The sequence below is a fragment of the Danio rerio genome, chromosome 1, assembly GCF_052040795.2.
Source record: "Danio rerio strain M-AB ecotype USA chromosome 1, GRCz13ab, whole genome shotgun sequence".
Classification (NCBI taxonomy): Eukaryota; Metazoa; Chordata; class Actinopteri; order Cypriniformes; family Danionidae; genus Danio; species Danio rerio.
The window spans coordinates 59,638,101-59,659,295 of NC_141021.1; the positions used below are offsets into that span (position 1 = coordinate 59,638,101).

Genomic DNA, 21,195 nt, shown 5'->3' on the forward strand with positions numbered 1-21,195 from the left:
TTGATTTGACGTGGAGTTAAATTTGTGAAATGAAAAACTGATGTAATAAAGTCTTTTTGTAAAAAATCAAAAAAAAATCTCTCTCTCTCTTTCTCTTTCTCTTTAACAGGCTTAAATACGTGTACTATGATGATATAAAGCTTTTTTAGCCCTCTTGTATGAGATTTAAGGTTTAAGGTGAGATAAAGCGTCAGACAGACTTGACGTCAATCGATATGGTTTTTAATGTGACTCGCGTTGACAGATGTATATCCGATCTACCTGCTTACACTACTGAATTGACATCTCTGATCCGATTCATATCGGATAAATTTCCACATATGAACAAGGCCTGAATCTGATTTGAGTAAATTGGAATCCATCAGATTTCCTCCTGCTTCCATGTACATGTGCCATATGTGATCTGTGCCACATGGGAGAAACAAATCGGCATTGAGTCACTTGAACAGTGCAGTGTAAATGCAGCCTATGAGTTTAATGTGGTTGAGCTTCAGTCTTTCTTCATCTTATTGTCTGTTCAGATCAACAGGAGGAGGCTGCAGTGAGAGGCGGAGCCAGAAATAACCAATCCTGAGCTGTGTGGGCGGAGCCACAGGTGATTGGCAGGGATCATTAGTGATGAGTCAGTGAATTGCTTTATTGTCTTAAAGTGTTTGATATTTTCTGTGTTCATGTTTCTCCTGTAAGTGATCAGTTTTATTAGTGACGGTGCAAACCTTCACTCCACCAGCAGAGGTCTTCATCTCCTACTCCTGATAGAATTTTTATATGGTTTTATCTTGTATTGAGCTTAAAGTTATATGAAGTTGTCTCTTGTTTTTCTGTAAAGAGTGGCCGTGATTTAAACACCTCTGGTCATAATTTTATTTTGAATGCTGTGTAAAGTGTATATCTGTAATTTAATGTTACTAGTACTTTACCAGAGTATTAAAGCCTTTACTATAAATAACTGATGTTGTCGGCCTCCTGACATTCACACAGTGATTAAACTGTTAAACTCATCTGAGATTCTGCATGTGAAAGTCATATTTAAAGTGCATCTATTATACATTATTCTGCACAGTAAACACACTGATCAGCCAATGCTTTCACTGCTGGACTGGAAACTCCACCCCCTTCTGTCACATGACACAAATAAATTCCTGTAAGTTGTGCAAAGCCTGAATCTACCAGCAGAGGTCTCCATCTCCTGCTGCTGATACTGTAGAAACACTGATGTGCATCAACTGAAGACCAACTTTTATCCTTTTATTTCTGCCAATAATTGTGAAATAGAGAGTCTCACTTTGGTCCTGCAGTCTTTAAATTAACGTAAAGTAAAAACATATTCGTCTTTAGTCACTGGTAGGGTTTTTGCTGATGGAGGAACACTGATAGTTCTGTAACTATGTTTAAAAACAGTGCTAACCACAGAGAGCTTGCAAGTTTAAAGAAGACGTGCATGTGTTAAAACAGTCAGTCCATCAGTCGCTGTTGATCGGCTGCTCTTCAACACGGTAAGACAAACACACTGGTATTTGACTGATGATTAGTGTAGATGAAGCTCATATAACACATAATCTGCAGATGTGTAAAGATCTTCCTAACACTAAGAGCTGTTTAGGGTGATGTACATTTACTGTTGATGAGTGTAGAAGTGATGATTAATGCTGGATTCTAGATAGATTTGATGCTGATGTGGCTCAGAATGGCTCCTGCTCTTCATCTGATCTTTCTGCTCATCATTCACAGTGAGTCAATCTTACATTCACATCACTGCTTTATTTCTCTGCATTTACACACACCACACAATCAGACATTATTCAGCAGGTTCCTGATCATCTTCTCTCTGATATAGGAAGTTAGTCTGAGCTGGCAGATCTGTTTTCTCAGTAGAGAGTCTTTAGTTAAAGTGTCATGAAACCCTCTTGTTTTAGCGTTTCTTTCACACGTTTGGTTTCGGCTGTGATGCATTAAGCGCTGGCACGTTCTTCACAGTGATGACCAAAACAGCTTTTAACAGCAAGTCAATGATAGTGTTTCTGACAGCAGTCAGTTTCCATCTCCTGCTAATTCCTTGACGTTGACTTGGTGTGTCCTCGGCTTAAATAGTGAATATTCATTACGTCCACTGAGAAACATTTACCATCTGAATATTAAAAGTTGACTGAAACTTTTTTTGGTGAACTTCACTTCTGATCTGCAAACACAACAATAATGTTTCAGCACACAGTTACACCAGTTGTGGAGATGTAAAATCAGCTGTATTCAGGAAAATAACAATTAATAATGCACTAACATGTAAACTACATTTGGCTTTATTATGAACTACTGATGAGTTGAGGCGTGTGGTCATAACATAACATTTCTTAACTGGTTTATTTTCTCTGTCCTCCATCAAGACTGAAGTCATTCACACTGAGATCATCATTCATATTCACAAGATCAGCTTAAAATATCATTTGTAATGAGTCACTGATTACTTCTAGTAAAACAGCATGAGTTCCAAGTGTCTTATAGTCCAGTGTTACTGATTAAACTACATTTTATTCATGACTATTTCTGTGTTTCAGGGGTTTCAGCTGCTGGTTGGGGTGTGAATTACAGTCCTTCACACATCTGTGCACTACAGAACTCAACAATGACAATCAGTTGCACTTTTACATACCCGAATACTGAATATCAGATCATGAAAGTGTTCTGGAACAAAGACCAAGTATATAATGGAGTAGAGTTTGCAGATCTGTCTGAGGACCCTGAATACAGTCAGAGGCTTCAGTATCTGGGAGATAAACAGCAGAACTGCACCATCAGACTGAGTCATGTGACAAAGAAAGATGAAGGCCAGTATTATTTCAGATTCACTACTAATGTAGCAAATCAAAAATGGACTGGTATTCCAGGAGTGATTCTCTCTGTCACAGGTGACTCTCCTGAGGTTTCTCTCTTCTTGTGGTCATTATGTAGAATAATAATCAGTGTATGAGAGCAGCACTAGATATAATGTGTGTGTTGTGTTCAGAACTTCAGCTGGAGTCTCCTGAGAGAGTGAAAGAGGGAGATTCAGTCCGTCTGACATGTAGAAGCAGCTGTAAACTGACTGACACACCAACATTCATCTGGTACAGAAACTCACACACATTGACTAATATTGGAGATGAACTCAACATCAGTCCAGTCAGTAGAGGAGATGCAGGCAGATATAGATGTGCTGTACATGGACACACACTCACATCACCTGAGGTCTATCTCAATGTCATGTGTGAGTACAGATACATTAATCTTTAGTGTTTAGTTCTCTACTGAAGATTCTGTTTGATGATTTAAAGATATGGATTTGTTTATTTTAGATCCTCCGAAGAGCATCTCAGTGTCCATCAGTGGATCTGCTGTAATAATGTCTGGAGATTCAGTGACTCTGAGCTGCAGCAGTGACTCAAACCCTCCTGCAGAAATCAACTGGTATAAAGGGAAAACATCTGTAAGATCTGGAAGAATCTTAAACATCTCCAAGATCAGCTCTGATGACAGTGGAGAATACAAGTGTAGAGCCAGAAATGCACATGGAGAGAAATACTCTGATCCTGTGACTTTAGATGTTCAGTGTGAGTAAATGAGCTCTTGATCTTCTGTCTGTTCTGGTGTTTTCTCAATTGTCGTCTCTCCATCTAGCCGCTCTGCTCTGATTAGCTTCTGTTCCTCCTCTCTCTCTGATTAAACTTACCTAATTTTCTTATTAGCTCCTCCACTGGTTGTTGTTTCTGTTTGCTGACCATTTCTGTTGTTCACCTATTAAATCTGCTCTCTTTTGTCTTCTTGTCTTGTCTATATCTGTCTTCTCCAGTGAATCATCTTACCATTACTGTAGTATTACTGCTGTGCTTACTAATACTCTGCTCTGTCTACTGCTTTAGGGTGCTTTCACATCTAGACTTTTGTTTCGGAACCTGTCTCGTTTGCCCAGTTAGCGCGGTTCGTTTGGCATATGTGAATCCAGCAATTGCGCTCAGTTCTGCGCCAAAATAATTAATCCAAGATTGCTTGAATGAGGTGGTCTCGGCTCTATTGAAACGAACTCTGAAGCGGATCGATTGTAGTGAGAAAGCGATATAATCCAAGCCTGATTATATCACAGTGTATTATGGATATGTAATAGGCATACAGCTATATGAAGAGAGAATTAGGAGTAGGACAGGAAGTCATTCCAGACATCCCAAGTCTCTCTGAAGTTCCGGGAGTCTCTCGCAAGTGCACAGAGACTCCCGGATGCCCGCAAACGAGTAATAATCTCCTGGAAATTGCGCGTCTCCTTCCCAGTCCTCAAATACATCGCTCACCCATATCACCCCTCCCCACCGCATCCCTCCTCACTCTTCAGACACGTCACGCGCACCCTGTCAAACACCACCAAGAGCGTCAATTAAGAAAATGTTAGCAGCTGTTAGCTTTGTGTATAGAACTGGATAATTGGAGCTTTTGTCAGCTAATTTTATCTGTCGGGTATAAAATAATTTTTAGGGTGGATCAAAATTGGTGACATAGCGCTCATCTGCTAGTGGAGTGATGACACGTTGGTTTTCATTATTAATAATAGCTGAGGTTTCTTATTCTTTGAGAAGAGCCTACGTCTTCATTATTCATGAGAGCACGTGCTTTCCAAAGGCAAAGCAGACATGCTAAGCTGTGAGACAGCATCTGTGCACGCAATATTTAGCTGTTGATGAAGGGTTGTATGTGTTTGTTTCCATGATCCACAGGGTTTGTTGCATGATTTTCCTCATGATGCTGTCAGAGCCAATACTAAAAACTTGTTTGTTTGCAGCAAGCACTTTTTGGCAAGAGAGCTGTACGAGAATTGGACAATGGCTGACTTTTCTTTTATAAGTTGACTTTGTTACCATTAGGAAGCATTGCCTATATCTGTGCTGCTGTGTTTGTGTTTGGAAATCTGTAGTCTGATTTTGAGCCAACTAACAGTTGTTCGCTCCCCTCTTATTCCCCTGCTCTGCTGGCCACCTCCACTCCTCCCTCTGAGAGATCCATGCCCATCATGGAGCATTTTTTTTAATTCTGAGGTAGACTTGAACTGAAAGAGGGGGGTTTCAGAACCCTTTACGTTTGCAGCTAATTTAGTTAAACGTTTGCATTTCCCTGCCATTGGGTCTTTCTACCCACTGTGACATGTTCACACCAATATTATATTTGGTACCAGAATAACTGAGGTACAACTGTTTTCTGTAACCACCAATGATTTTCATAAAGTAATCTGCTGAGCAAATTTTGCTCATTGCCAACATAAAATTGCATTTCACAATCTGAATATTAATGGTGAATATTAATTTCGTAAATAGGCTTTGTGTTGATATTAGAGATTATGGTGCTAGTACTTTATACAATTTGGAAATCAGAGCTCAGATCACAAATCAAGATTATTTTGTTTCTTTTGCTTGTATTAGATCCACCCAGAAGTGTCTCAGTGTCCATCAGTGGATCTGCTGTAATAATATCTGGAGATTCAGTGACTCTGAGCTGTAGCAGTGACTCAAACCCTCCTGCTCTGAACTTCAGCTGGTTTAAAGGAGAAACACTTGTAGGATCTGGAAGAATCTTCAGCATCTCCAATATCAGCTCTGATGACAGTGGAGAATACAAGTGTAGAGCCGGAAATGTCCATGGAGAGAAACACTCTGATCCTGTGACTTTAGATGTCCAATGTGAGTCATTAGGCAGTCTGTATTTAAAATGCCTAAACCTGCTTGTTGTTGTTTTTTATTTAAGTTATTTTTTGTAATGTGATTTATGATGGAAAGCTGATGTGTCTTGTGTTACAGCTGTTAGATTTGTCTCCTGGTCTTCTGGATTTGCTGTTGGTTTTGCTGTTGGTGTTTTTGTCGGTGGAGCATCAGCAACAATCAGTGCTGTGCTTTACTTCTGGTGAGAACATGAATACACTGTACTGCACTTAATCTTTCATTTAAGTAAAATAATTGTTTTCATCTTTCTTCTGACAGTCTTTCTAAAAGGAAGAGCAGAAGATCTGCAGTTAAAGACTCTGTGGTGAGATGATCTTCATTATTTATTGTGTTTTCCTGCATGATTCCCTTTAGCCAGTGATGATCACACAGAGATATTAAGAGTGTACAGTAAAACTGATTTACATTAAGCTCCTCTGAACATTATTGTAGTTCAGTCTGCTTCAGGTATCATGTTCATGTCGCTTTGCTGCTGTTTAAATCACAGAGTATTTGTGCACCCATTGGCATCAGTTTGAAAAGCTGTGTTAAGGCATGTTGTTGATGTGTTGCTAGTTTAAGGCAAATGAAATAGCTGCTCTACAGTTAATGGTGCAGTTTTTCTTTTATTTAAAGGGCACGTTAGTGATATGCAGGTCCAAAATGTGCATACATGTTGCTTATTACACACAGGGGGATGCACAGCAGCACACAAACATCTTCAAATGTGAAAAACTAAAGGATTAAAAATGTAGAATATTATTATTGTCCACATAAATATAAAATCCACTATTTACTCCCACGATTGTAAAGTCTTTCCCTTTAAATTTAGGACCTGTGATTTACATGACATTCACGTGAGTACTTATGTAAAAGATGTAGTGCAATGCCAACAGCAACAGTCCTCACTAAGTACTTCAGCATGTCAGTCACAGCGCGTGCGCTTGCTCAGGGACAGCTTTATGTACAAGAGAAAGTATTTAATGAATTAGGTTTCTCTCATGTATCTGGTTGATGACTTGTGTAGTGTAGTAACTGATATTGTGGTGATGTTATTAATGTTTAGTGATCTTTGGGTGTAATTTGATCCTTCTTAACGAGCAGCTTAGCAGCGCTAGTGTGCATCGCTCATGTTTACAGTCTCATTATATTTATGTGTAATGTTTCGTGTTAATAATAGCCATCTGTGACCATTATTACTGATGTCAGTGTTAAAGGGCCATGACACCCCCCACTTTTGGTTAAAGTCTACTTCAGAATTTTTTCAAAAGATGCATGATTAATGGGCATGGAGCTCCGCGAGCATCAGGCAGGAGTGGGCGTAGCCAGCAGGGGAGAACGTGAGCGAACGAAGCTAGCTCACAAAATGAGACAAACCGTGAGGAGACGCATGAGTTTATAGTTTACAAAGTTAAAATGCAAAGAAATGAACAGTGATTTAATGCCCTGCTACATTTGTTATTTGTAATTTCATATACACATAACCACAATTTATATAATTATAAAGATAAGTGTGTTCATGTAAACACTATAAATGAGGACTTCTCCCTCAATCCCCGTATCCAGCAGACTCAGTGCAGCAGGTCTCCTGACCTGTCTATTTCAACCATTAGCCCTGCTGGTAATCTGGAGGATTTAGGCAAACACAGCAGCACGGCGATGTGTCTGAATGTGAACGAACTCCTGATAAAAGACAGCGTCCGCCATTCTCTAATTCTCGTGCTGCTCTCCCGACAAAAATGCCAGCAGCACACACACAGCTTTGCTGTATGATCGGCCCTGACAAGATCGCGGGGGAAAACATGCAACAAACCGCGTGGATCATGGAAACAAACGCATATGAGCCTTCATGAACGGCTAAATACTGTGTGTCGTGGGTCCGTCCGTGTCTCACAGCTCGGGCTTGACACTGGCAGGTCTCATGAATAATTAAGCAGCCGGCTCTTCTCATAGGATAAGGAAACTCCGTTATGAATAATAATGAGAAACCGACGTGTCATCATTGCACTTGCAGTACTGCGCTATGTCACTGATTTTGATCCGCCCCAAAAATCATTTTAAACCCGGAAGCTGAAATCAGCTGACAAAAGCTCAAAATTATCCAGTTTTCCCCACAATTAAAGCTGACAGGTGCTAACATTGTCTTAACTGATGCTCAACACACACAAATCTGTTAATATAAAAAAAAAGTTCTCCAGGGTGTCCTGAACCTTTAATAATCATTTTTGTTAATTATTTAACTTTTATTTTATTACTTAGTACTCTTCATTACACACTGTGGACTGTTGTTTTTGCAGAGATATTTTTTCAGTTTATGTCATGTGTCAGTAAACTTTACCAGTTGTTTTTTATGGGGTTTGTGTTATGCCGAGTCATTGCATATACTTTGTAATTGTTTGTTGCTCATATACATAGTTAAGCCTTGTGCAATAAATGGTCAAACTCAATATGATGACTCCGACTCTCTGACAAGGACACTGCATCGGTTAACAGCAATTCACTAGCATTCATTGGGGCAACCCCCAAGGCAATAACCACGCATAATTTACATAAGGAGGCATTGGTGAAGCCGGCTCATTCTGTAGATGATCTGTGCTAACATTGAGCACTAGTAGATCAGTTTCCTCGCTAGTGAAGCATTCAGCTTTTCTGCTTATAAAGTCCTCCAGTGTAAATAGCGAATCCATCATGGCGCGACTGCAGCTTGCTGTTAAAGGAAATGGGAGATATGATTGTGGTTGGTTTAATGCATGTTACAACCAACAACCCTTTTAGACCATTCACTGTGTGCACTGATCGTTCTTAAAATGAAGACACAATGTCCTTCTCTCTGTCCAGATCTCAGACACATATGCAGCTCTGGATCTCCAGTCTGCGACCTCTGACCTGTACGACTCACTCACAGTAAGTCAAAGTCAAAGTCAGACAATGTTCACTGATGATCAGATGATTGATGATCTCTCGCTGTCTTTCACACAGAGCGTTCACCACAGACCTGCTGAAAACTCCTGCTCCACTCTTGATCCTCAGAGCTCTTCTGAACATCACAATCCACCAGTAAGAGACAATATCAGCCATAAACCCTCTCAGCAGCAGTTTGATTATTGGATGAGCCTCGTCAAAGAGTTTAATGTGGTTGAGCTTCAGTCTTTCTTCATCTTATTGTCTGTTCAGATCAACAGGAGGAGGCTGCAGTGAGAGGCGGAGCCAGAAACAACCAATCCTGATCTGTGTGGGCGGAGCTACGGGTGATTGACAGGGATCATGCAGTGATGAGTCAGTGAATTGCTTTATAGTCTTAAAGTGTTTAATATTTCCTGCTTCTGTTATTCTGTCTTCTGTGTTCCTGTAAGTGATCAGTTTCATTAGTGACGGTCTCATACATGTTTGTGTAAACCCTCACTCCACCAGCAAAGGTCTCCATCTCCTGCTACTGATAGACTGTTTATGTGGTTTTATCTTGTATTGAGCTTGAAGTTATATAAATGTGTTCTCTTGTTTTTCTGTAAAGAGTTTCAGTGATTTAAACACCTCTGGTCATGATTTTAGTTTTTTATTTGGTGTCTAATGTGGATCTCTGGCAAAGTACTGGTTACAATAAATTACAGAGTATTGAATCGTTTACCATGCTAATAAAGCCACCTGTGTATGAATAACTGATGTTGTCGGCCTCCTGACATTCACACAGTGATTAAACTGTTAAACTCCTCTGAGATTTTGCATGTGAAAGTCATATTTAAAGTGCATTTATTATACATTATTCTGCACATTAATAAACACACTGATCAGCCAATGCTTTCACTGCTGGATTGAAAACTCCACCCCCTTTCTGTCACATGACACAAATTCATTACAGTAAGTTGTGCAATTCCTGAATCTACCAGCAGAGGTCTCCATCTCCTGCTGCTGATACTGTAGAAACACTGATGTGCATCAACTGAAGATCAACTTTTATCCTTTTCTGTCTGTAGAAACACCAATAAGTGTTAAATAGACTTAAATAAATTAAATAAACTTAAGTAAAACAAATAAAGTAAAAACACATTCAGCTTTAGTCACTGGTAGGGTTTTTGCTGATGGAGGAACACTGATAGTTCCGCAACTGTGTTTAAAAACAGTGTTAGCCACAGAAAGTCTGTTGGTTTAAAGAGTGCATTTGTCCACACGCTCAGTCCATCAGTCGCTGTTGATCGGCTGCTCTTCAACACGGTAAGACAAACACACTGGTATTTTACTTATGATTAGTGTAGATCAGGGGTCACCAATCTCGGCCCTGGAGGGCCGGTGTCCCTTCAGGGTTTAGCTCCAACTTCCTCAACACACCTGATTAGGTGTTTCAAGTATACCTAGTAAGACCTTGATTAGCTTGATCAGGTGTGTTTAATTAGGGTTGGAGCTAAAATCTGCTGGACTCGGGCCCTCCAGGAACAAGATTGGTGACCCCTGGTATAGATGAAGCTCATATAACACATGATTTGTGACATGAGAAATATCTTGTGTTGATCTCAGTCATCAGTTGATTTACACACACTGATGTTGTGCATTAATAATCTGCAGATGTGTAAAGATCTTCCTAACACTAAGAGCTGTTTAGGGTGATGTACATTTACTGTTGATGAGTGTAGAAGTGATGATTAATGCTGGATTCTAGATAGATTTGATGCTGATGTGGCTCAGAATGGCTCCTGCTCTTCATCTGATCTTTCTGCTCATCATTCTCAGTGAGTCAATCTTACATTCACATCACTGCTTTATTTCTCTGCATTTACACACACCACACAATCAGACATTATTCTGCAGGTTTCTGATCAGCTTCTCTCTGATATAGGAAGTTAGTCTGAGCTGGCAGATCTGTTTTCTCAGAAGAGAGTCTCTAGTTAAAGTGTCACGAAACCTGTTAGTTTTAGCAGTTTTTTTCACACCATTGGTTTTAGCTGTAATGCAATACACGCTGGCACAAATTACTATCTGAATAGGGAAATTCACTTAATTTTTTAGGTGAACTTTACTGCTGATCTGCAAACACAAAATGAATGCTTCAGCACACAACATAATTGTATGCAACAAAAACAATGCTGGAGACGGTAAAATCAACAATATTTAGGAACAGAACACTTTACAATAACAAACAATAATTTGCCAATATGTAAACTACATTTTAATTTAATATGAAGTAATGATGAGTTGAGGCGTGTGCTAATAACATGAGTTTTCATTATTTGCTGAACTAAACTTTAATGTTCTTTCTCATTTAGCACGATTCATTTACCTTAATCAATAGTGTTAACTAAAGGTGCAGTCGGTGATTTTCTTCAGAAACATTTTTTGTTGTGCTGGTTAAAAGTCTTGGGGCATCACGGTGGGTAGCACAACCGCCTTACAGCAAGAAAGTCACTGGTTCGAGCCTAGGCTGGGCCAGTTGGCAATTCTGTGTGGAGTTTGCATGTTCTCCCCGTGTTGGTGTGGGTTTTCTTTCGGGTGCTCCAATTTCCCCCACAGTCCAAACACATGCGCTATAGGGGAATTGGGTAAGCTAAATTGTCTGCAGTGTATTTGTGTGAATGAGTGTGTGTATGGATGTTTCCCAGTTCTGGGTTGCAGCTGGAAGGGCATCCACTGCATAAAACAATTGCTGGATAAGTTGGCGGTTCATTCCAATGTGGCGACCTCTGATTAATAAAGGGACTAAGCCTAAATAGAAAATGAATGAATGAACGATTGGTTAAAAGTCTCTTCACATTCCAACAGTAATGATTACAGTTCATTATCTAAATGTGTTTATATGTATTTTTATATTCTGAACAAGGCATTAAACAAAACAAAAATCATTCAATTGAATATTGTCGGACCGACAAATAACTCAATTACGACAGGTATCGACTGTCTGTCAACAAATTTAAATGTGTATTTCTGCACAGCCTCTTTAAGCAGATAGATACGCCACTCGCACATACACAAAGCACGAATATACTGCTGGCAGAGAGGCGTCATCAGGCAAACTCAGCATCAATCTAAACTTCTTTCTGAAAGACCAGCGTGGCCTTGCACCCATGAAAAAAAAGATTGTTTCTGAAAGGGCTTTTGCCAAAAAGTGCAAAATCAAAACTTTTCTAAACCCTAAATCAATATCAGGATTACTTTTGCACGCTGGAGGACAATGACGACATGCAGATCAATATGACCATCAGAAGGGTGACACCACGGCTGAAGTATTTCTTTCAGACAGGTATGTTTTAAAACTATTTCAGCCGCGCAAAGCTAATGTAGACTGTGATCTTATTTATGAACGGGTTTATATGCACGTGTAACGGAGGCCAGCTAGTAAGATCTGTGCAGTTAAACCTCACTCCTCTGATCTCTAAAGGTGCTCAAGTGACGACCGCTAGAGGCCATGGTCTATAGCCTCATTTTTAGAGCAACCGATTCCAATGTGGAAGGTCCCCAGTTTGATCCCAGCTCGGAGCGGGTTGGGTGGTGTAGGATCGGTGGGGTTGCAATGGTGCCATGGCCCAATTGGGAGTAAGGTTTAGGGGGGTGAGTGTAACGGAGGCCAGCTAGTGTGTGCTGTGCAGGTAAACCTCACTCCTCTGACCTCTAAACGTGCTCTAGTAACAGACCCTAGAGGTCATGGTCTTTAGCCTCCTTGGTAGAGCAGCCGACTCCCATGCGGAAGGTCACGGTTCGATCCCAGCTAGGAGCCGGTTGGGTGGTGTAGGACCAGTGGGTTTACATTGGTGCCATGACCCAGATGGGAGTAAGGTTTAGGGGAGTGAGTGTAACAGAGGCCAGCTAGTAAGATCTGTGCAGGTAAACCTCACTCCTCTGACCTCTAAAGGTGCTCTAGTGACAGATGCTGGTCATAGTCTTTAGCCTCCTTGTTAGAGCAACCGACTCCTATGCGGAAGGTCGCCGGTTTGATCCCAGCTCGGAGCGGGTTGGGTGGTGTAGGATCGGTGGGGTTGCAATGGTGCCATGACCCAATTGGGAGTAAGGTTTAGGGGGCTGAGTGTAACGAAGGCCAGCTAGTAAGTGCTGTGCAGTTAAACCTCACTCCTCTGACCTCTAAAGGTGCTCTACTGACAGATGCTAGAGGTCATAGTCTTTAGCCTCCTTGTTAGAGCAACCGACTCCTATGCGGAAGGTCGCCGGTTCGATCCCAGCTCAAAGCGGGTTGGGTGGTGTACATAGGACCGGCAGGGTTACACAATGAAGTGTTGTTCAGCCACTGAAAACGTGCGGCAGAAAATTGGCTATTTCGAAGTTCGTGGAGTCCTTTTTGCTACATCGATTACTTTTAGCCTGTGACAGTCTCCCACTCTAATGCTAATTTGAATAGATCTGAAATAGCGTGCAGGTTTGACTTCAATTACTGTAAACAATGTTGCATTTTGTAGTCATTAGCTGACTATATGATTTCACTATTCAAAATTTGCCAACAGTACTTCTCTGAAATGATATTATTAAGGAGAAAGTCTGAATGTGAGAATATAAAGCTAATGCTGCATCCCAATCCACATACTATCCATCCTAAATAGTATTTGAAAAACTGAATTAGTATGTCCCAAATTATAGTATGTTGAAAAGAGTATGCCAGAGGTTCCCGGATGGTTTGATATTTCCGGTAAAAAAAATGTAAGAGTAGAAGCATCCACACTCTAACCCAGGGGTGGGCAATCTCAGTCCTGGAGGGCCAGTGTCCTGCATAGTTTAGCTTCAACTCTAATCAAACACACCTGCTTATAGATTTCCAGTGATCTTGAAGACACTGATTAGCATGTTCAGGTGTATTTGACAAGTGTTGGAGCTAAACTATGCAGGACACCGGCCCTCCAGGATCGAGATTCCCCATTCCTGCTCTAACCGCTGATATTGACAACAATACATTGCATGTTGGATGTGAATTCGATTAAAACTACAAACGCGTATGAAAAGTGTAAATAAACTACAAACATGATGGACGCGTCAGACCAACAGTCAAGTAGAGAGGCTTCGATAAGGATGTTTGAATGATTACGTTAATATCTAGACCACTGGATAATATTTAAATCGCATTATCTGTGTTGTATTTCATCTGCAACAACAATACTGAACTAATATAAAGACACGTTTGGATGTCTGAACGTCTGAATGCAAAATTACCCAAAGACCTGAGGAGATTTCTCTGCATGAAAGACTCGTGAATTAACCTGCTGCTGCTCCTACAATAAGGTGGGACATTAAAAAGGGCAGAAATGTGGATGATTGACAGGGGGCTTTACTAAGCAACACAACAAAATGTTAAAGAGGAAGTAGTATGTGCCAAAGCTTGCATACTCTTCTGTTGCACACTCAAAAGTATAAACTGTTCCTTAAAAAAAAAAAGTGCATACTTTTAGAGCGTAGTAAAAGTATGCGAATTGGGATGCAGCATAACTTTACCCCAGGGGTCACCAATCCTGGTCCTGGAGGGCCGGTGTCCCTGCAGGGTTTAGCTCCATCTTCCCTCAACACACCTGCCTGGATGTTTCAAGTATACCCAGTAAGAGCTTGATAAGCTTATTCAGGTGTGTTTAATTAGGGTTGGAGCTAAAGTCTGCAGGACACCAACCCTCCAGTGGTGACCACTGCTTTACCCCAATGCCACTTTTGGGGAACTAAAATTCCTGCACCCACTGGCCTGTCAACAACTGCGCTTGATAAAGTGTGTGTCTCCATAGAGTTTTCTAACTGATGAATGACATGATCTAGTGTTATATCTAATCAGTGCGCATTCACGAGTTCATGACTTAAGATGGCGTAGCTTTGGATGGCAGGAGAGGGATGTACATTTTTAAGCTATTATGCTAATGCTAGCATTCTTGCCCTGCTAAAAAATCCAGCTTAAACCAGCCTAGGCTAGTTGGCTGGTTTTAGCTGGTCGACCAGGCTGGTTTTAGAGGGGTTTTGGCCACTTCCAGGCTGGTTTCCAGCCTTTTCCAGCCTGGTCTAAGCTGGTTAGGCTGGGAGATGACCAGCTAAAACCAGCTTGACCAGCCTAGCAGGCTGGGAGCCCAGCCAAAACCAGCTATGTTCAGCTTAAACCAGGCTGGTCAAGCTGGTTTTAGCTGGATTTAGCTGGTCATTTTCCAGCCTGACCAGCTAAGACCAGACTGGAAATGGCTGGAAACCAGCCTGGAAATGGCCAAAACCCCTCTAAAACCAGCCTGGTCGACCAGCTAAAACCAGCCAACCAGCCTAGGCTGGTTTAAGCTGGATTTGTCAGCAGGGTGTAGATCACCTACTACATCTTTAATTAATACACATACTAACAAGTAATTCAGAGAGTTATTTATCTCATCATTAGTTGATAATAAAGAAGCATTTGAATGTTAGTACATTATTATTATTATTTAGTCTGTTTGCCTTGTTATTTACAATAATGTTTTTTTTTCTGCTACTTTATTTTTTTCTGATCTGTTTATTTTTTTCCTCCAAGTCATTCACACTGAGATCATTATGCATATTCACAAGATCAGCTTAAAATATCATCTGTAATGAGTCACTGTGTACAACTAGTAAAACAGCATGTGTTCCTCGTGTCTTATAGTCCAGATTAACTGATAAAACTACATTTTAATCATGACTATTTCTGTGTTTCAGGGGTTTCTGCTGTTGGTTGGGGTGTGAATTACAGTCCTTCATACATCTGTGCTCTACAGAACTCAACAGTGACAATCAGCTGCACTTTTACATACCCAACTACTGGATATCAGATCATGAAAGTGTTCTGGATCAAAGACCAGATATATTATGGAGAAGAGTTTGCAGATCTGTCTAATGACCCTGAATACAGTCAGAGGCTTCAGTATCTGGGAGATAAACAGCACAACTGCACCGTCAGACTGAGTCATGTGACAAAGGAAGATGAACACGCGTATTATTTCAAATTTAATACTAATGTAACAGTAGGAAAGTGGATTGGTAGACCAGGAGTGCGTCTCTCAGTCACAGGTGACTCTCCTGAGGTTTCTCTCTTCTTGTGGTCATTATGTAGAATAATAATCAGTGTATGAGAGCAGCACTAGATATAATGTGTGTGTTGTGTTCAGATCTTCAGCTGGAGTCTCCTGAGAGAGTGACAGAGGGAGATTCAGTCCGTCTGACATGTAGAAGCTGCTGTGAACTGACTGACACACCAACATTCATCTGGTACAGAAACTCAGAGAGATTGACTGAAGGGATTATTGGAAACAAACTCATCCTGGATCCAGTCAGAAGAGAAGATGCAGGCAGATATAGATGTGCTGTACATGGACACACACTCACATCAGATGACGTCCATCTTAATGTAACACGTGAGTACAGATTTATTGATCTTTAGTGTTTAGTTAGTGGAGAACACAAGTGTAGAGTCAGAAATGAAGATGGAGAGAAATTCTCTGATCCTCTGACTTTACACATCATGTGTGGGTTTTTAGTAGTTTAAGCACATAGACTTTCTTGTATATTATTCTTAGTGTATAGACTACATTTATCGACTCATGATGAACAGCTCATCTCTTTTGTGTTTCAGTTACCAGATTTGAGTTGTGGTCTCCAGAATTTGGTGCTGGTTTTGCTGTTGGTGCTGTTTTCTGTGGAGGATCAGCGGCTCTTATTGCTGTGTATTACATCTGGTGAGAAGAGTGATCTAGGAAGAAGCTATACTGCAATTAATTTGTCCTACAAATAAGTAAAATATATTTTCCATCTTTCTTCTGACAGTATTTCTAAAAAGAAGAGCAGAAGATCTGCAGTGAAAGTGTCTGTGGTGAGATGATCTTCATTATTTATTGTTTTCCTGCAGGTTCCATACAGCCGTGATGATTGTACAGGGATATTAAGAGTGTACAGTAAAAACTGACGTACACACAGAGTTTTATCATACAGGGGTTTTATACAGATGTTTTTGGCAAGTTTCAGCCTGGTTCAGGCATCATTTCCATGTCCTGTGCCAAGTTGTTTAAATCACAAATCATTTGTGCGTCCATGAGTGTGCTGCTCTGAATAGGAGGTGTGTTAAGGCACAATGTTGGTGTGTTGCTATTTTTAGGCAACTGAAAGACCTCACCAATGACCAACTAAAACATGATCTAAAGTCATTGTTTTTTTGTTAGTTTATTTTACTATTTAAGGGGCATGTTAGTGATATGCACCTATAGGCAAGTTCACAGCATGCATACATGTTGCTGTCATGGTTCTGTCTTATGTTTATTTCATTCTTACTTTCTTACACTCTTGTTTGTTTTCTCTTTGTAAATGCATTGGTTTGAGTTAGCTTGAACAATGTATTCTTTTCTGTGTTGTGAGCGCACAGCGTCAAGTCATCTTGAGCTGTCTACTTATGTCTGTAATTTGGTTTGTGTTCAGCACATGGCTTGTGTTTGGTATTTCCCTATGTGCTCATTTGTTTATTAATTAGACCCCGCCTGTTTTGTTACCTGTTCATTTTGTTAATTTGTTTCACCTGAGCTCCTCGTTTGAGACTTTGTTTGCTCCTCTATTTATTCTCCCAGTTTGCTGTTGTCTGGGCTGATTCATTTCTCATGCTACATGTAGTTAGATGCTTGTCTGGTTTTCTGTCCAGTTTGGGTTTATTTTGTTTTACTTAAAATTACTATTTACTAGTGGTGGGCAAAGCGAGGCTTCGTGAAACACTGAAACAGTCGAAGCAAATGTGTCGAAGCTTTAAAACATTTCGAAACCTCACTCTACAGTGACATCTAGTGGTCATTTTTTATTTATTGCACTGAAACAGCTTCAGCAAAGAACGATTGAACAAATTGAGGCATTAAACCCAACTTTGTACTCAACATTCTCAAGTAACATAGTACAGTGGATAAGGTGTCAGACTTCCATGCAGGGTTAGTAGGTTTCAAAGCCAGTCTATCGCAGTTGTTTTGAAATGCTTTAATACCAGTTGGTAATGCTTTGCTCTTGTATCGTTTTGTTTCAACATTGGTCTGATATCCGAATAAACAATTTGTGAATAAATATGTCTTGTTTTTGTCTTAAAACAGGGTTGTTGCTAGATCAAAAACGGTGGCCTGAAGTTATCAAGAATTATTTATATTATTCATTAAATTTCCCATTTATTGTATTTTATTAATGTCTACCCTAACCCTAAACCCAACCATACTGTAAAAATATTTATTATTGTTTTACAGTGTTACAAAAATGATGCTAAATTGATGGCGTAACTGCAGCTGTATCCTATTTAGGCTACACAAAACAGAAACATGATTAAAATACATAAAACCATGTTTTCAGAGTATTTGTACAAGTCGGGATTCGATCCCAAAACATCATGCTAAGCATAGAATCATCAAGCAAACACACAGTCCTCTAAGCCAAATGAGACAAAGATTAATTGGAGACCTTGGCAGTCAAATGACGATTCGCCAGGTCTCGAAACGTTTCTAAGCTTATCGATGCTTTGAATCGCTTTAGTCACATGACTAGGTATTTCGAAACACTTTAGTCACGTGACTTGAGTGCTTCGGATCATGCTTTGGTGCAGTGTTTCGAAACACTTGCGCTTCGGGATCTCGACACTTTGTCGAAACATCAGTTTCACGTCAGCCATCCCTACTATTTACCCTACCATGGGCTTGTTGTTTTCTTCAAGCCCTTTTGGCTGTTATCTGGGCTCTGTGTCCAGTTTTTTTGTTCCTAATTAATAAACTTTACTTTGTGTTGCTGATCTGCGTCTGGGTTCTGTCCACATCGGTGACAGTTGCTTATTACACACACAGGGATGCAAAGCAGCACATGTAAAATGTAACAGATTATTATTGTATACATAAATAAACAAACCGCTACCTCCTTCTGTCTTTATCTCAGGGGTTTTGGTGAATCCGGCTCATTCTGTAGATGGTCTTTAACATTGCGCACCAGCAGCTCTGTTTCCTCAATAGTGAAGCGTTCAGCTTTTCTGTTTAGAAAGTCTGCCAACTCAATAGCGAATTCAACATAGCGCAACTACAACTCAGTTATATAGGGAATGGTAGATGAGACTCTGATTGTTTTAATGCCCATTACACTCCAATCACACACATAGTTCATTAAAAGAATAACGACAACACTTTTAGACCGTGCGCTGGGCATGCCGACTGTTTTTCCCCATTTTTAAAATAACAAAAGTAGATTCAGACTCACCCTAGGAGCTTCTGCGCCGTGTGCTGTAGATCACGAGTTTAGATTATTAAAATAAAGCCACAATGTCCTTCTCTCTGTGCAGATTTCAGACACATATGCAGGTCTGGATCTCCAGTCCGCGACCTCTGACCTGTACAACACACTCACAGTAAGTGAAAGTCAAAGTCAGACAATGGTCACTGATGATCAGATGATTGATGATCTCTCGCTGTCTTTCACACAGAGCGTTCACCACAGACCTGCTGAAAACTCCTGCTCCACTCTTGATCCTCAGAGCTCTTCTGAACATCACAATCCACCAGTAAGAGACAATATCAGCCATAAACCCTCTCAGCAGCAGTTTGATTATTGGATGAGCCTCGTCAAAGAGTTTAATGTGGTTGAGCTTCAGTCTTTCTTCATCTTATTGTCTGTTCAGATCAACAGGAGGAGGCTGCAGTGAGAGGCGGAGCCAGAAATCACCAATCCTAAACTGTGTGGGCGGAGCCACAGTTGATTGACAGGGATCATTAGTGATGAATCAGTGAATTTCATTAGTCTTTAATTGTTCAATATTTCCAGCTTCTGTTATTCTGTCTTATGTGTTCCTGTAAGTCACAGGTGTCAAACTCATGGAGGGCCGCAGCTCTGCACAGTTTAGTTCCAACTCTAATTAAGCACACCTGATCAAACTAATTGAGTCCTTCAGGCTTATTTGAAACCTACAGGTAAGTGTGTTGGAGCAGGGTTTGAACTAAACTGTGCAGAGCTGCAGCCCTCTAGGAATTGAAATTGACACCTGTCCTGTAAGTGATCAGTTTTATTAGTGACCCCACACCCCAGTCACCCCAACTCTTTTTAAGAAGTGCCATGGGATTTTTAATGACCACAGAGAGTCGGAACCTTTAATGTCTTATCCAAAAAACAGCGCTCACCGACAGTATGGTGTCCCCTTCACTTTACTGGGGCATTAGAACTCACACAGACTGTAGGTTGAGCACCCCCTGCTGGCCTCACTAACATCACTTCCAACAGCAGCCTAGTTTTCCCATGTGGTCTCCCATCCAGGTAGTGACCAGGCTCAGTCCTGCTTAGCTTCAGTGAGTAACCAGTCTTGGGCTGCAGGGTGACATGGCTGTGGCACATATGAATATATTCTCTTGTTTTTATCTGTAAAGAGTGTCAGTGATTTAAACGCCTCTGGCCATGATTTTGTGTTCAATGTTGTGTAATTATTGTGACCAGTATTTTGCCAGAGTATTAAAGCTTTGCCATGCTAATAAAGCCACCTGAGTATGAATAATTGATGTTGTTAAACTCATCTGAGATTCTGCATGTGAAAGTCATATTTAAAGTGCATCTTTTATACATTATTCTGCACATTAGTAAACACACTGATCAGCCAATGCCTTCACTGCTGGACTGAAGACTCCACCCCCTTTCTGTCAAATGACACAAATTAATTCCTGTAAGTTGTGCAAAGCCTGAATCTACCAGCAGAGGTCTCCATCTCCTGCTGCTGATACTGTAGAAACACTGATGTGCATCAACTGAAGATCAACTTTTATCCTTTTATTTCTGCAGAAATGTTAATAAGTGTGAAATAGACTTGAGTAAATTAACTTAAGTAAAACACAAAGTAAAAACACATTCATCTTTAGTCACTGGTAGGGGTGTTTTTTGCTGATGGAGGAACACTGATAGTTCCGCAACTGTTTAAAAACAGTGTTAGCCACAGAGAGTCTGTCTGTTTAAAGAAGACGTGCATCTCTTCACACGCTCAGTCCATCAGTTTCTGTTGATCTGCTGCTCTTCAACACGGTAAGACAAACACACTGGTATTTGACTGATGATTAGTGTAGATGAAGCTCATATAACACATGATTTGTGACATGAGAAATATCTTGTGTTGATCTCAGTCATCAGTTGATTTACACACACTGATGTTGTGCATTAATAATCTGCAGATGTGTAAAGATCTTCCTAACACTAAGAGCTGTTTAGGGTGATGTACATTTACTGTTGATGAGTGTAGAAGTGATGATTAATGCTGGATTCTAGATAGATTTGATGCTGATGTGGCTCAGAATGGCTCCTGCTCTTCATCTGATCTTTCTGCTCATCATTCTCAGTGAGTCAATCTTACATTCACATCACTGCTTTATTCCTCTGCATTTACACACATCACACAATCAGACTTTATTCAGCAGGTTTCTGATCATCTTCTCTCTGATATAGGAAGTTAGTCTGTGCTGGAGGATCTGTTTTCTCAGTAGAGAGTCTCTAGTTAAAGTGTCATGAAACCGGCCTGTTTTAGCGTTTCTTTCACACGTTTGGTTTTGGCTGTGAT

At 40.4% G+C, this 21,195-nt stretch overlaps 3 protein-coding genes across 5 annotated transcripts in view; all 3 read left to right on the plus strand.

Moving 5' to 3' along the window:
- LOC147847068 (sialoadhesin-like) overlaps positions 1–9,367 on the plus strand; it is a 22,413-nt gene extending 13,046 nt beyond the window's left edge. Inside the window, exons 11-22 of the mRNA XM_087238379.1 lie at positions 522–541; positions 1,433–1,496; positions 1,661–1,730; positions 2,553–2,903; positions 3,002–3,241; positions 3,330–3,584; positions 5,436–5,693; positions 5,811–5,913; positions 5,991–6,036; positions 8,550–8,615; positions 8,691–8,768; positions 8,886–9,367. Coding sequence (XP_087094505.1) covers positions 522–541; positions 1,433–1,496; positions 1,661–1,730; positions 2,553–2,903; positions 3,002–3,241; positions 3,330–3,584; positions 5,436–5,693; positions 5,811–5,913; positions 5,991–6,036; positions 8,550–8,615; positions 8,691–8,768; positions 8,886–8,909 — 1,575 coding nt within the window. The 3' untranslated portion in view covers positions 8,910–9,367. The remainder of the gene's footprint in view (positions 1–521; positions 542–1,432; positions 1,497–1,660; positions 1,731–2,552; positions 2,904–3,001; positions 3,242–3,329; positions 3,585–5,435; positions 5,694–5,810; positions 5,914–5,990; positions 6,037–8,549; positions 8,616–8,690; positions 8,769–8,885) is intronic.
- Positions 9,271–21,195, plus strand: part of LOC147847069 (cell adhesion molecule CEACAM5-like) — a 28,899-nt gene continuing 16,974 nt past the window's right edge. Inside the window, 2 exon segments of the mRNA XM_088649523.1 lie at positions 9,271–10,157; positions 20,703–20,976. Coding sequence (XP_088505649.1) covers positions 20,916–20,976 — 61 coding nt within the window. The 5' untranslated portion in view covers positions 9,271–10,157; positions 20,703–20,915.
- LOC147847070 (uncharacterized) lies at positions 9,876–20,129 on the plus strand. 3 transcript variants are annotated; one of them, XR_015477157.1, is made up of 10 exons: positions 9,876–9,920; positions 10,363–10,432; positions 15,330–15,680; positions 15,779–16,024; positions 16,243–16,345; positions 16,434–16,479; positions 18,949–19,014; positions 19,090–19,167; positions 19,285–19,466; positions 19,592–20,129. XR_015477157.1 is itself a non-coding variant. In XM_087238195.1 (9 exons), exons 2-9 carry the CDS (start codon positions 10,372–10,374, stop codon positions 19,306–19,308), a joined length of 975 nt encoding a protein of 324 aa, XP_087094321.1. In that variant the 5' UTR covers positions 9,891–9,920; positions 10,363–10,371; the 3' UTR covers positions 19,309–20,129. The 3 variants fall into 3 exon arrangements, 1 of the variants encoding a protein (XP_087094321.1); XR_015477156.1 differs by having other exon boundaries at positions 9,888–9,920; positions 19,285–19,484; positions 19,613–20,129; XM_087238195.1 differs by having other exon boundaries at positions 9,891–9,920; positions 19,285–20,129.

Coding starts and splice junctions, on each gene's coding strand:
- LOC147847070 (XM_087238195.1), top strand. CDS start 10,372: ATGCTGATGTGGCTCAGAATGGCTCCTGCTCTTCATCTGATCTTTCTG. Junction 19,015..19,089: donor ACCTGTACAACACACTCACA/GTAAGTGAAAGT, acceptor TCTTTCACACAG/AGCGTTCACCACAGACCTGC. Junction 19,168..19,284: donor CTGAACATCACAATCCACCA/GTAAGAGACAAT, acceptor TTGTCTGTTCAG/ATCAACAGGAGGAGGCTGCA.